At 35.7% G+C, this 15080-nt stretch overlaps 1 protein-coding gene across 2 annotated transcripts in view; it reads left to right on the forward strand.

Moving 5' to 3' along the window:
- Nucleotides 1–15080, forward strand: part of SCFD1 (sec1 family domain containing 1) — a 49650-nt gene that overhangs the window by 18524 nt on the left and 16046 nt on the right. For both annotated transcript variants that reach the window (XM_066188365.1, XM_066188366.1), the window contains exons 11-18: nt 457–596; nt 1585–1675; nt 2026–2099; nt 2637–2718; nt 9630–9726; nt 13135–13205; nt 14118–14197; nt 14717–14779. In XM_066188365.1, coding sequence (XP_066044462.1) covers nt 457–596; nt 1585–1675; nt 2026–2099; nt 2637–2718; nt 9630–9726; nt 13135–13205; nt 14118–14197; nt 14717–14779 — 698 coding nt within the window. The remainder of the gene's footprint in view (nt 1–456; nt 597–1584; nt 1676–2025; nt 2100–2636; nt 2719–9629; nt 9727–13134; nt 13206–14117; nt 14198–14716; nt 14780–15080) is intronic.

A 15080-nucleotide genomic window follows, 5' to 3' on the forward strand; every position in this document is an offset into this window, starting at 1 on the left:
CTTGGCAGCTTTGATACATATGTTGTAGTTATGTAGATCAACAGACTTAGAAACACTTTTTGTCAGCAACATGGAGACTTTTCTACTTCAAAGTTTTGGAGATTTGTTAGAGCACAGTCTTTGCTAAGTAACTTATTTTCTGTGCAGAAAACAGTGTTCAAAGTTCAGTGTCAGAAGAGTGCTTGCATATGAGATAATCAAATGTCTTTGCTTAACATTTGCTGCCTCATTTAGTATTGAACTGATCACAGTTCAGTAACTGTGAGTAATTTTGATATTGCTGTTGCTATTATCTAGTTAACTAGTAAACTGTTTCCTGCCTACTTACGAAGTTCTAATAAATAGCTGTGTTAATATTTTTTAGAAAATATACTAGAAGATATATTTTTTGAGTAGAAAAGATTGAATAAACAATTTAACTGTCAAATATTTACGTAGGATTCCTTTATATTTTAGGATTTCCATTTGAATAGAGTTAACTTGGAAGAATCAGTAGGAACGGAAAGTACTCCAGCAGGTGCTAGACCTAAGAAAAAAAATAAGAAGTCCTATGATTTAACTACCTCTGATAAATTCTGGCAAAAGCACAAGGGCAGGTAAGCTGTAAAGGTATACAGTTTATATTAATTTAGTCAATATAAATTCTAAGTATTCTTCATATATAATAGTTCTGGTTTTAAGCTTATTTGAGAATATTTTCTGACTTGGGGCTTTTTTTTTTAAGGGTCTGGCTGAGATGAAGTTTATTTTCCCGCAGCAGCCCTCAAAGTGCTGTGCTTTGCACTGGTAGCTAGAAAGATGTTGATAACGCACCAGTGTTTTGGCTACTGCTGAGCAACGCCCCCACAACATCAGCACTGTCTCCCCAACATTCCCCCTGACCAGCGGGCTGAGGGTAGGCAAGATCTTGGGGGATTAGCCAGGACAGCTCACCCAAACTGACCAAAGAGATATTCCGTTCCATTCCGTTCCACTTTTCAGCAATAAAACCTAAGAGAAAGGTGGAGAAGGGTACAGCATTCGATGAGGGTTTTTTACATGTTTTTTCTTCTGGAGCAACCACTCTGCCCACTGAAGCCCTGCTTCCTGGGAAATGGCCAGACATCAGCTTCTGGTGGGAAGGAGAGAATAAAACCTGTCATTTTCCTTTGCTTTCACACATAAGCTTTCCTCTTTTCAACTGCCTGTATCTTACCGATGACTTTGGGGATTTTTCTACCTTGCCTTCTCCCCACCCAGTCTTGCTGTGGAGAGGAGTGATAGAGTCACTTGGTGAGCACCTGCCATCCAACCAGGGTCAACCCACCACATAAGGAATGATCATTGCCAGTATTCATTGTCCATGATATTTGTCTGTTAGCTCTTTGTTACAGAGCTCAAAATAGTTCTTAACCAAAATTACATTAAATAATTGAAAGCAGTGAACACATCTTAAAAAGTTTAAGTAAACCTACAGTAGATGTCATTATTTTCGGTGATTTGATTCTGCTGAATGATTTGTATATTGTTATGGTTATTTTATTGTCTGGTTCTGGTATTTCAGTTTGTTGATTTAACTGAGCTTAATGCAGGCTATTGCATTAGTCCTTTTCCAGAGGTGGCTGAGTCTGTTCAGCAAGAACTGGAATCTTACAGAGCCCAAGAAGATGAAGTCAAAAGACTTAAAAGTATCATGGTAAGTTTTATCGCCCCTGTGTGTTTTATGTAAAGCATAATGGGGCTTGTAGAGATTCCTAGCCCACCCTGTCATCCCACAGGCCGAAATTTTCAGTGCATGCTGAATTTTAGGTGTGATACAATTTTAAAAGTAGGACCAGAAGTAGCATATTTCATGGGAAGTTTCAATTCCTTGTTCATTGGTGTTGCAATTGTATAACTTGCATACTAACTGAAAAACACAATCCAGACATTAATACCATTATGAGAAAATAGGTTCTAAAGGTACTGACTTTATCTGCATGTGCAATGTTTGTATTTATCATGACTACTTTTGTTCCTCTTTTCAAACCCTTCCTCAAAACCCAGGGCATTGAAGGGGAGGATGAAGGGGCAATAAGCATGCTTTCAGATAATACAGCTAAGCTCACTTCAGCTGTCAGGTAAGTAGTCAATAATACATTATTGTTTAATTATCTGTGAACCATTTCTAGGTTTTTTTTGTTATTGTTCTTTCAGTATTTGAAATAAAAATCTTTAAATGTAGGCTGTTCAGCTCTATAATTTGGTTTAAATGCTTTATAATTCTGATAAAGTTAAATGCAGTGTCCTAAAGCAGTGCTTGCATAGTAACTCCCACAATGTGTTTGACTTTGGAGTGTTTCCTCAGCAAAGACAAGTAATCTAAGTGCATCATAGATTGGCTTGCACTGTTCCACGAAAATCCCCAACCTCTGTGTTCTTTCATTTAAAAAAAGTAGTGAAATCCTCTTCTTCGGGTATAGTTATGAGAATCATTACATCTATACATTGTCAATTTTTAGTTCCAACCCTATTCTGTAGATTTTAATAGCCTTTAAAAGTCCTTTCCAACCCAGACTGTTCTATAATTCTGTAAATGTTGTAGTATCTACTGTATACAGTACACAATTCAACTAACAGTGCAAATCAGCAGGTTAGTTTGTATTTAATCTCTTCAGCTCTCTTCCAGAACTTCTGGAAAAGAAGAGGCTGATTGATCTTCATACAAATGTTGCAACAGCCGTTTTGGAGCACATAAAGGTATAATTGCTTCCTAACTGAAGTTTTCTGTCAGTACTCTTTAACTGAAGGAATGTATTTGAGGCAGTGAAGATAAGAAAATGAGCCGTTTCAATGCTCAGTGCTACATTTTCAGAATTCACTGTGTAGCATTACTTAGTGTTGAATGGTGAAAGAGAATGAATTTTGAATGACTCTGCATGGAAAGCAAAGAACACCAGGTGTTTTACTTATCAGAATTTATTAGTATATTCTCTTTTTTTTTTTAATGGTGGCCACAACTGTTACTGTGGGTTGAAGTCTTTCAAAAAATAAGTTTATGATGGAAGTGTTTTGTTTCTTATAGAGATGTGGCATGGCAATTCATGACTTCAGTCTAAGCAATCTTCTGTTCTCTATGTGTTTGTCAGAAGGGCACTGCTCACCAGCAAAACTCATACCCAGAGGTGTGGCAATAATGCCATGCAAGCTACTGAAGTGGTCTTCCAGCAGGGTCTGTGTTAGATGTCTTGTGCATAATTTAAGAACTTCAAGGGGGAGTTGTCTTTTCTGTTTTAAGTTTGCTGCTTTTGTCAGAGACCTTGCAGAGGGATTGGTGTCAAGTGACGGCCCTGGTTGCTGCTAGGATAACTTGGAAAATGGATTTGTTTTACAGTATGAAAACAGAAATTGCAGATGAGGCTTTCAGAAACACTGAAATTCTTTTTAGTTTTAGAAGGTGCTTCAGGCACTAGTCTAATTGAAAATCAATAGTTAGAGAGCTTTACCCCAAGCTACTTAAAAATTTATGGAAGGCCATGTGTTTTGAAGGTAGCTTTAACATTTGTAAAGAATGTAAGATCTGTTCTCGGATCTTATTATTGCTACTGAGTTTTTTGAAGTACTCTATATGAACAAAGGATTAATTCTGCAATTAAATGAATAAATTAATTTTACACGTTTATAGAGGTGGAGAAGAGGTAATAAGTGTCTCTCTGTGCTTAGCTCATTACTGTAGGGGCTAGTGTATGGGCTTTTGCACTATTAGCTATGTCAATTTTCATATCTGACAATTTAAAAGCAGTACTTTATTACCACTGAAAAAATTTGAAATCAACAATATTGATATTTTGATGCCTTGTCTGTAAATTCACTTTTCTAAGAAAGATACTGGCATGATAAGCCCAGGCCTAGACCAGTAGTATTCTATAGATGGTTTGGTGGTTGGAAAACAAGTTTCAGAGCAAGAGGTAGAATGGCAGGAACATCAGTTTGGCTTCCCAGTATACTACTGGCAATGAGCTGGAGTCAGATGCGTTAGACGATGCCAACACACATGATTACCTAGAGGTGGAAGGAATTGCCTTATCTGGGCACTCAACCAGCCCTTGACTTGCTGCTCTGATAGGGAGCCTGTTTTTAGGGAGTGCCTTAGGAGTGGTGGTCCATTCCTCCATGATTCTTAATTTTGGTACTGCAAAGTGCTCAGGCTCTTTACCCTCTTATTGTTATAAATGTCAAAGAAAATTGTGAGACAATTGGCCATGCAGTTACTTCAATATATTGATATGTACATCTCCATCATCTTTTCTTTTGATTTAGAAAGCCTCAGTTCATCTCCAGATATTTAGGAAACTGTCTTAAACTAATGCAGATAGACACGTTTTTTTCTATTGAAATTTGCCTATGGTAAAGCCTTTTAACTGAATCACTGTAAAGTTTATTCCAACTGCTTTCTCTTGACCATTTTCCCCTCTCTTTTTACCCTCCAGTGTTAGAAAAAGTATCTTTCCATCTTGAGCAATGGGATTTTAGTATGCAGGACATTATGCTACCTAATGAATTCCTCAAAAATACTCCCAAAACAGGCAGTGTCTCATCCAGTACTTTCAAAAGAAATTCTGATGAGACCTCGACTCTGTGGTTATTGGGTTTTATATGCAGTTAAATAATGAAACCAGATTAGGATAAGACAGAATTTGTTTTGCAAGTAAGTGCTGAGGTCATGAGGAGCTAGTGAGGCACCATGCTACTCCTCAGGTTACTATATTTTCTCTTCTAAAATAATCAGGAAGTGCGTTTATATATTTTAAAAGAGTATTTGCATTATCCATTATGGGATTTTACTATATTAGTTGTTTGAGCATTGTTCTTCATTACATATATAAGGGTCTGTGCAAAGAATCCACTGCTTTAGATGTACCAAGTGAATTTAATTTTTCTTGTGGTCATATTTTAATGTTCAGTTTACAGCTGCTTTCCACATTCTCTTGGATCATTTTCTAAGACACAGCAAGAGGAAACCAGAAATTAATCACGTACTTATGGGTCCTGGCAGTTTTTTGGCTGAAGTTTTTAGTGAAATAATGGAAAGTATGCATCACTTTTTCATGAAGCAAACCATCAAGTATTTATTGTCAGTGCTTAGAACAAATGCATCCTTGTTTTGCATTTATTGATTTTTTCCTCTGCTGAAGCTGGTGACTGAAGATCTGGACCCAACAGATAATAGATTTAGAGCTAGAGTAGCCTATCTAGCTGCTTTAAACTTTCAAGTAATGCTTATCTTTGCATGTCATTCTAATATGAATAGAATTATTGATGTATGTTAAATAATGAATATAAAAAGATGCACACATATACTTTTCTAAAATGACGGTTGGGGGGGTAGATCAGATAACTTCTTGCTAGAATTCTACAGATGTGAATTCAAGTGGCAGATTTTTATATGAATTGTTGTCTGTCTTAAATTACTTGTTGTGTTTGGTTTAGGTTGGGGTTTTTTTTAATTTCTATACAATTTTATTATGTATCTCTACTTTTGCTTGATCTCAAGGTCTGATATTTTGAATGATCTTTTAATTGGGATCCCCTTAATTGGGATTGACAATAGCCTTTCAAATTTTCAAATTCATATTTTTGAAGGAGTTCCGCTATTTTAAGTACTCTGTTTTAAATGAGGTTACAATTTTGTCTTACACCGTGTGAAATGGTATGTGTTTGTGAAAAATGTATGTCACAGTGGGCCAGGCTGTTTTTCTGTAATTCAGAACTGATAATTCAGTAACCTTCTAGTAAAAATCAGCTTTTTCTGGGTTTGGTTACAGAGACCTTTCTATAATCATTCTGTGCAGTTCAGTGAAAAGGAATTGGCTGTGACTGTCACTTCCAGCCTTCTTCCAGAGTTTCTCTTCCTCTTGATAGCAGCACACTATAATTACCTGACCAGCCTCCCTCATTCTGGAGACAGTTATTTCTGGTTGTTTTCTGCCAGCATCTTTGAAAAAGACCTCAGAGAGTTTCTAAAAAAAATGTCTTCTCTCTTCTGCGTATTCTCTCTCTCCAAAATTAAGAACTTCTGTAGTGTAAAGAGGATAGAAGAGCTTCCAGCAAGTCTTTACAAAAATGACCCTCTAAGAGATTTTAATGGGTCCCACTTCCATTTACTTGCCTTAAAAAGAAGGAATTTTTTGTTGATTTGGGAGTACAGTGCTCAAGCAGACTTTCCCATGCACTTCAGTAATTTTCCCTAAAATAAGTTTGGGTTTACAACCTGTTTCTAAAGATGATAAGTTGAAAGTTTTCACAAATACATTTTTTTAAAAAAGCAAGCTGAAGTGTGGCACTTCAACTGCAATATAGAATCCTGTTCCTGAAAGGGCGGCCAGAAAGGTCTCTTGGATGAGACTGGTGTGGAACAACATGTCATAGTAGAAAGTCAAGAGCCGGAGACAGAAAAAGAATAATGTAAATGTAAATGCATCTTTATTTTATTTTTTTTTTATTATTGATTTTCTTCACATTGCTTGCCAGTTTGGCACCAATAAGAACCTATTCTTTGCTGTTTTTTATTGAATCTACAGGATTGTTTAGCTCCTATTACCCAGATTTTCCTCTTGGCATGTCTGTGAATTTGCCATTGAGTGAGCAAAATTGCACTTATTTAAATTAAATGGGACATCTGCTTCTTATCAGCACCTCTTAGACAAGTTGGCTCTTCGAGAAGTAACTGTCTCATTGATGTGGCATATCTGGGATATCTATCAAAAGGTAACTAGTAGTGTTTAAGGCTATTCAGTAATCCTTATGAAATTTGGTTAGGTGTCCACCTAATTTCTAGCAAACCAGTATAAGAAAAAATACTGCCCTGATTAGCATCTTTGCTAGCAACTTTTGTTAGTTATCTAGTGAAGAAGCAGCTGAATAGACTTACCTTATTGATCTGTCTCTTTAGTTTGTCACATCAAAAAGAGTCTCAAAAGTTTTACATTGCTGCTTATCTTTGATGTCCCTATTGTGGATAGAAAAAAAAAACAATAAACAATGGATAGAAAAAAAATGTGGATCTGAAGTTTTGGAATTTTCAGTTTGGGGTTTCTTCCCCAAAGAGTGCCGAGTTCACACTTCAAAAGTAATTGTGCAAAATTTTTGAAGAGCATGAGTGTACATCTATCATTAATGTTTTAGTTTGGGCTCCCAGTATAGCACATCTATGCAACCAGTGAATCTTCTTTGCTGCTGGTAATCTCTTTTGTTCAGCAACCATAGTCAATTAGCCACAAAGTTGCACATGGCTGAGAAGAATTTTACCTAGCCTGTGCTCCAAGTAAGTTAACAATTGTCAATCTCTTCTTAAAATTGAAAGTAATAGATGTTTGAATTACAAAATTTTATTTAGAAGTTGATCTGTGAACAAATACAGAGAATCAGTGAATCTTTTTATGTTGTACATTTTTACATGCCATCTGAATGAATTTCTCATAAGCAGATCACCAGCTAAGATAATATGGGCTTTGCCAAATTCAACAGTGATACATTTAACTTTATAAGATCGAGTTTCCACATTTCAAGACAATCCCTTTTTTATGGGATGCCTTTTGTCTGGGAAAAATATTTTAAACTTAAAAACATTGAATTTAGCCTCACATAACAAGATGCAAATGTAGATAAAACACAAAAAGCAAGTGAATGTAATGGAAAGGCTTAAAAATTTATGCTAGTTTCTTTGTGATTGCTCTATGTCTCTAGAGAGATTTAAGGAAACTATAACACAGAAAATCTCCAAGATGCCATAGAACTGAGATCTCACATGGTTTACCAGATACCAAATTGTATCTGATGTAAGGCCTTGGAAAAAGGCTGGTAGGTCAGTTATATTCAGACTTTATACTACTCTTTTAACATAAGCTTAAGGTAAATATAGCTTGAAAGAAGCTCTAGTTGTTTTTTTTTTTTTCTTCTCATTTCATGCACTTTCTATGTAGTCATAGTCATTATAACAATCAACAGAAGACATGCTTCTGCCCTTATAAGTAGCAGGGGTCATTTCTGAGTGCTCTTCATGGTAATTTACTTTATAAGCTGTAATTGCAAGCATCCACAAAAGCTTTAAATTAAGTTGCTTTGCAAGTAACTGCTCTTCTCAAGAAGTTGAGTAAGTGGTGACTGAGAAATGGAAGCGTTGTATAGCTACCTGTATCATAAGCTGATCACCATATGCTTTCAGTATAAAAATATTCTTGTAGTTCATATCTCTTTTACTTTGTTTTCTCCTCTCTAGCTCTTTTTTGAGGAACTTACAGTTCTCAGAAGGTGAAATATCCTGATAGCCTTATGCTAGAGAAGTATCCCTTTTTTAAGAGAGAGAGGTGGTAAAATAAATTTTTTTAATTTTTCTTTTTATTTGTGATCTCAGGAATAATTTTTGTAGAATTCAGAAGTATGTGAAAACCAGACTTTTAACGTTTTTATGTACTGTCATTACAACAGATACTGCACCAGATAAAAGGTGCCACAGCAGTTTTAAATGGTTTGGCATTACCAGGCAAAATTTTTCAAATCATTTAACCCAAGAAATGCAAGGTGACTCTTGCTCACTCTGGCAGTATCATTTCAGTCTCACAGTGGGGATAATGTGGAGCTGACACACTTCCAAAGCAGCAAGATGGAGATCCACTCTGCCAGTCTCCTGTTTGAGCCAATACATAGCTGAATGTGTTCAAACATCAGGATTTAGTTAGTTACCAGATACTAAGGTTTTGTAAGCTGAGTAGCTATAACATTTGTTGTGATGCTACATTTTAATGTTCAAGTACACATAATGATCAGCATTGTAATGGAACATTTTAAAATAAGTTCTGGACTGCATTTTTCTATTTTTAGCTTTTAGGATCACGATCAATAAGTGCAAAGCTTGTCTGTTTGTGCAGATGTGCTGCAGTGCAGTCATTGTTTGCATGGCCATGTGATGTCTTCCATAAAGCTTTTGCCTCAATAATTTTGTGTAGTCCCTGTGTCATCCTCCCTAAAGAGGATTTTCACAACATCTAGATGTGTTTTTGCATAATGAGAGACTTCTTTTCCAGTGTTAACAAGATAATCTAATTATAAAGTTCTCCATCTTTGGTGTGAATGAATTACTGCAAGCCTTTGATCTGAGGTAGTATTTCAGTACCAGCCCAAGTTGGCAGTTGCCAACATTTCTTTGGGATGAAGCCTTAATGTGTAAAGGAATTTCCCACAGTTATCTTATGGTCCATTATTAATTTTCTTGTGGTCTAAGAGCCTGGAAGTTCAGAATAAATTTGACATAATATTCCCTTGACCATTATTTTTTCCCTTTACAACATAGCAATGTGTATGATGGCATGTAGTTTTCAGCTGTGGCAAAGCCATAGTTGAAAACAAAGCTTCTCTTCCAGTTCAGTATTCACATCAGACACCTTTTGCTTAACTTGCTTTTTCACTTTTAGTATGATAATTAAATACACATCAACTTTCTGAGTGTTAATAAAAGTATATTATAATGCAAGCATTAGTTACTTTTACTGATTTGTTTAAAAATAAAAATTTTAAAACCATCTTTATAACTAAAACTACATACCTTTTAAAAGAGGAAATAAATATTCTTTCACAGTTTTAAGATGTTAACCCTAGTACTTACTCCCAAACAGAGTCGAAAGCTGGATGTGTATTTTGAATATGAGGAAAAAATAATGAGCAAATCTACTCTGGATAAATCTCTTCTGGACATGATTTCTGACCCAGATGGTGAGTACTTTAAATCTAACCTTGGTATAAAATTTGTTAAGCTACATGATAAATCTGTACCTACTTGGATTTCAGGGTTGGTAATGAGCAACCTGTGCAAGATTTGTAAAAAAAATGGCTTTTGATTGATCTTCAGTAGCAGTCTAGAGAGTTTAATACTTAGTTGAGTAATATCCAAAATATTAGTAACTTCTGCAGCTCCACTAAAATCCTTTCCTAACCCCTTATTTTTGAAAGTCAATTTTACTTTTGTGCTTTTCCAGTGTGTAGTAATGTACCATGGCATTCTGTGGTCTGAACAATTGGAATTCTTTAAAATCCTACTGCATGTTTTACATCCTATACATAGCTCATGAACACGATGAAAACTTCACAGAATTTGATTAGATCAAGGGGCTGTAATGTAGGTAGCTCCTGCTTGAGTGAGGGAATGGGACAAGTGGAGAGAAGGGACACAAGATGTAGATTGGCCAGTTCACTGGGACTCACCTGAAGCTTTGGATGTGTTGATTCAGCTGTGGCATGTCTGATTTCATAGTGTAAGAGCAGCAACAATGCATCTCAGCTTCTGTGTCAGATACGGGTCATCCATATCTGAGCATTTCACACCAGGAGTGCTCAGGTTCTCTATTAGTTAGAGTCACTGGGGGTCTTTCTGGGAAAGGCTGAGACCCAAATGACTTCTCAGCTTTTTGTACTATTCCAACATCAATTCTTTCAATCTGTCACAGCCTGATGTGTGCCATAACCCTCTGACAGATTTCAGTATGATCTGATACCAGTTGCTGGAAGAAAATAATGTGCAGAGCAAAATTGTAAAACTTAAATTACGATCTCTGACTTGTCTGCGTACCGGCAATTATGTTGTCAAACCTCAAGCATTTAGAGGCCCATGGTTCCTGCTCTTTTTCCAGTGTGCTCTTTAAGAAAATGTTTTGCTACTGCATGATTGTGTGTAGTCTTACAGCTACATACTGGGCTTAATGCCTGCTTGGAGTTTGTATAATGATTCATATTTATAGAAGGAGTCCATGTACATCCTGCTGACATTTTACAAAAATCTTTTAATAGTGCCCATAATATATGACCAAAAGGCAGTAGGAGAAATAGTGCACCAGTGGGTAGAAATCTGAGCTAAAATTTTAAAGATCTCAAAATGGGTCAAGTCGAGAAACTAATTAACTTTCAGAGAATCTAATGTCAGGCATCAATCTGTAATTCAGTACATACCTTCATTTTTTTTATATGAAGCTTATAAGAATATGTATAATCTGTACTTTCATTAAGCATCAATACAAACTAGTCCTTTTCCACGTTCAGAATTAATATTTCATGTACTGTTTTGGTTTCAGCTTTTATGTTTGCATAAGCTTAGATATGAAAACAAATTTTTATTCTTGCTTGTATGTCCTACTGGATCAATTACTTTTTTTACCTGAATCCATATTTTCTGTGCCTTTTTAGATTGCAGTGTAAAGCAAATTGTTTTCCAAGCCTGATGTATCATACCAGCATTCCTATTAGCAAGGTTCCTGGGTTGTACACAAGAGAAAGATTAGATTTAGAAGCTAGAGTTTTTCTTCATAAGCTTAGTATTCAGGTTGTCACAGTATTATGTTAGCATTTTGTATGCATTGCCTAGGTTTAAGTTTATGTAAGAAGAAGATTTAAGTTAAATCAAAGTGATTATTTCCAGGCACGCTGTCTTGTAAAACTGTCCAGCCTCATATTGTGTGATTCACTGAAAAATACCAGCAGAAAACATTTTTAAGGAGTAATACAAGTCTTCCTGTGCTTCCACTGGTGAACTATTTATTGGCATTATATGGGGGGATATTTGTCTTGTGGACAATGGGATCTGCAGAGCTCTTCATGGAAGTACTCAGATGTGACCACTTAACAGCTTCAGGCTTCAGCCTCCCATCTGTTACTGTGTTGTTCTAATCTACCACTCAGGACTATTAGTTACCTTCCAGTTTAGTGGGTATTACTGTATCCTGGAGTAGTGATAAAATGGGAGCTAAGGGCTGCCTGCTGGTTTTTCAGTTGAATATAAAATTGATCTGTTCTAGGTCTGCCAAGTTACATTATCTTCAGATTGTTTTTCTGACTGTTGAGCAGTTTGCCTCTCTGTGCTGTCAGAGATCGTAGTCTAGAAAAAAGCAATGAATGTTTGACAGGCAATTGACCTGAGTCTTACAGCTGTTTAGCACAGCTTTTTTGGCTCAAGTGAATTCCAGGTGGATCTCTACCCTGAAAGGTGGCTTTTGGTTTAGATAATACAAAGTTTCTTCAGTTCTTGATCTTCTGACTTACTGGTATTTGGTAAAAGTTAGTAAAACCTACTTTGCAGAGAAGATTGTACCAAGTCATAAATGCTCATTATGATGGCGCTTACTCTTAACATCTGCCAGACTAAATATATGCTCACTTATAAATAAAAGTTGCAGATTAGATCAGATGGTCTCCTGCTGACATGATCCACATTCCATAGTAGGGGAAAACAGCCCAAAACAAACAAAACAGAAAAAGAAAAACAGAAAGAAAAGTAATTTTCTTACCCGCAAGTACAAAAAAGTGCAGTCATATATTGTACTGAAAGTATCAGGCTTTTATAATGAATTTTAATTTGAAATGTTTGTTTTGAGAAGTTGTTCTTCTGGAGACTTCATTTGAAACTATTGTCTTTACTAACAGCAATTCTCTTCTAGAAAAATAAAAAAAAGATAGTGTTCAAAATCTGGTGTAGTACTTTATAGTCTAAGTAGTGGCTACATCAACCTTTTTATCTGGAGAGATGAATTTTTTTGCATATGAATAATGCCTCCCAAGAATGGGAAGTGTTTTTCTCCAACAAAAGAGAATTTAGGAGGTGAAATCCTTTCTGAAGGCAAGTTGGAAGTTCAGGGGTTTTTTTTCCTGACCAGAGGTTCATATAAGTGCTTTTGCAGTCCTCAAGTATTTCAGTACAGTGGACCATAGAGCTGTGTAAGCAAATTGTAGAGCTAAAAAATAATATGCTGTGGCTTTTACTTCTATGATTTTTCTTTAGTCTACTTTTTCATAGACCTACTTCCAGATAACATTTGCAATCTCCACTTAAAATAAGTCATAATTTCTCTTCATAATTTACTTAGTATGTTATATGAAGAATAATAGTCACTACAAACAAAAGGGGAAAGTGTAAAACTTTCAGAAAGAGTGAGCACATCTAACCAAACTCTTCATAAAATTGCTGTATGTCTTTTTACCATTTTACACATTGAAGAAGGCCATGGTTATCAATAATGTTTATTGTCATAACTAAAGGTCTGCATGTACATATGTATGGCTGCTGAAGAGCAGTTAATGTGGCAGCACAGTTGCAATTGTAGTTTTTAATTCTTTTTTTTTTTCTTCTTACTGCAGCAGGAACTCCTGAAGACAAAATGCGATTATTTCTCATCTATTACATAAGCTCAGCTCAGGCACCTTCAGAGGTACCTATGTTCTTTACAGCTTCCAACACCAGATTCTGGCACAAGGGATTTTTCTGTGGCCTTTCAGTACTAAGTAGATATTTCTATTTCTTTGCAAAAGGAAGTATGAAATGCCCAGGAAATTCTAAAACTTTATATAAATTTTGTCTTATTGCCAGGAAACCGGCTCACAAACCTTTAGCCACCATTTCAATGGATGTGAATGACTAGTAAGAAGGAATATTATATTGTATAATATAATGTAAATAATACATATTTAGATCATAGTTACTGCAAGACACAGCATGCTTCCTGTTATTCTGCTCCACTGCTCAAAGAAGTAGATGAAGCAGAATGAAAACATGACTTATTTCACTCCATCTTCATCTGTTCAAGTATGATTGGGTCAGTCGACTAGCAGGTGAATGAAAGTGAAATGCATCTGCCAATATCTGAATAATTCAGGAAATAATTTCATCATATTTCTTTTGAACGTAAAATGATTAATTTAAAGGAAAATTCTTACACCATGGAAACATTATTTGATGGAAAAAATGTTTGGTTAGGCAAATAGAAAGTATTTGTATTAATATATATTAGCTCCTCTTTGTTTATTATTTACTGCTTTGACATTCTACAGAAACCAGCATTCTGTTGATGCTGGTATAAAGACTGTTCCATATCTGAAAGGGCACAGGATTTAATTCCACAAACACTATTCAGTTAATTGGGATCTGCTCATGGCAAATTTTATTTCAAGTTGCATTTCTTTACTTGGTAGGAAATAGGAATAAGACTCATAATTACTTTTTAACTTGGGTCAATGCTATAACTTTGCACTGCTTATTAATATTTAGATAAGGATATCTTGTCTTTGTACATGGAGTTAAGAGTAGCTTCAACCTTTTATAATTCTCCACTTTATGATTTCAGATTGATTTGGAGCAGTATAAAAAAGCATTGATGGATGCAGGTTGTAATCTCGCTCCTTTGAGCTACATAAAACAATGGAAGTAAGTAATTTCTTTTTTCTCCTGTATGAGGCTAACTGGGTAACACAGAACCCAGCATTGTATTCAGGAATTGTGTGTTACTTGACTTAAATTGTAAATTATCCTTAAACATTCATTTGGTATAAATTTTACTGTCATTGTTATGGTAATCCATGCAAATCTTTTTTTAAAACTAAGTTGTAGTAGTGCCCTTAATGATCCAGGACAGAAACAACTTATTGGATTAAATGAAAAGCTGTGCTAGTTCAGACTCCAAATTTTTTTTAGTTCATACCAAGGAGTCATGTTGCATATCAGTTAGTGTAGTTTTACATGGTATCTGAATGAAATCTTTGTCTTTTAACTATAAAATCTAATTCCTATTGTATTTGTAGGCAAGAGGGATGCGTGTAATAAATAGTTACTTCTTGGAAGAGTTTGAAATGCAGAAGTTTTTGCACTTTCAGATGACTGGAGTGGAACATTTTATTGAATTATGTGCCTGAGATAAATACTTTATTTCTATCCCTGCCTTCACAGGGCTTTCACTAAGATGGCTTCAGCTCCAACCAGCTATGGAAACGCTACACCTAAACCTTTGGGGTATGCTTTTGATTAATTTTTTGTAAGCCTTTGGGTTCTTTTATCTTATTTTAGTAGTGCTGAAAGCGTGGTTAGTGTTATACAGGGCCCAGAACAAAACATCTCCCTGTTTGTAAAATTGCAACCACTGATCTCCCCTTAACAATGCGTAGTACACAGAGAGGAAGATAAAAGGATCTGTGACTAAATTCACAAACTATCTTAATACAGTACTCTCTGCACCTGCACATTAAATGCACTCTCACAGGAGAAGAATTCAGCACCAGGAACTGGATCTGTGCCAGCCATCACTTTCAGCCTT

The sequence above is a fragment of the Chamaea fasciata genome, unplaced genomic scaffold (genome assembly GCF_029207755.1).
Source record: "Chamaea fasciata isolate MVZ Bird 193981 ecotype frontalis unplaced genomic scaffold, bChaFas1.0.hap1 SCAF_7, whole genome shotgun sequence".
In the NCBI taxonomy this organism is placed as follows: domain Eukaryota; kingdom Metazoa; phylum Chordata; class Aves; order Passeriformes; family Sylviidae; genus Chamaea; species Chamaea fasciata.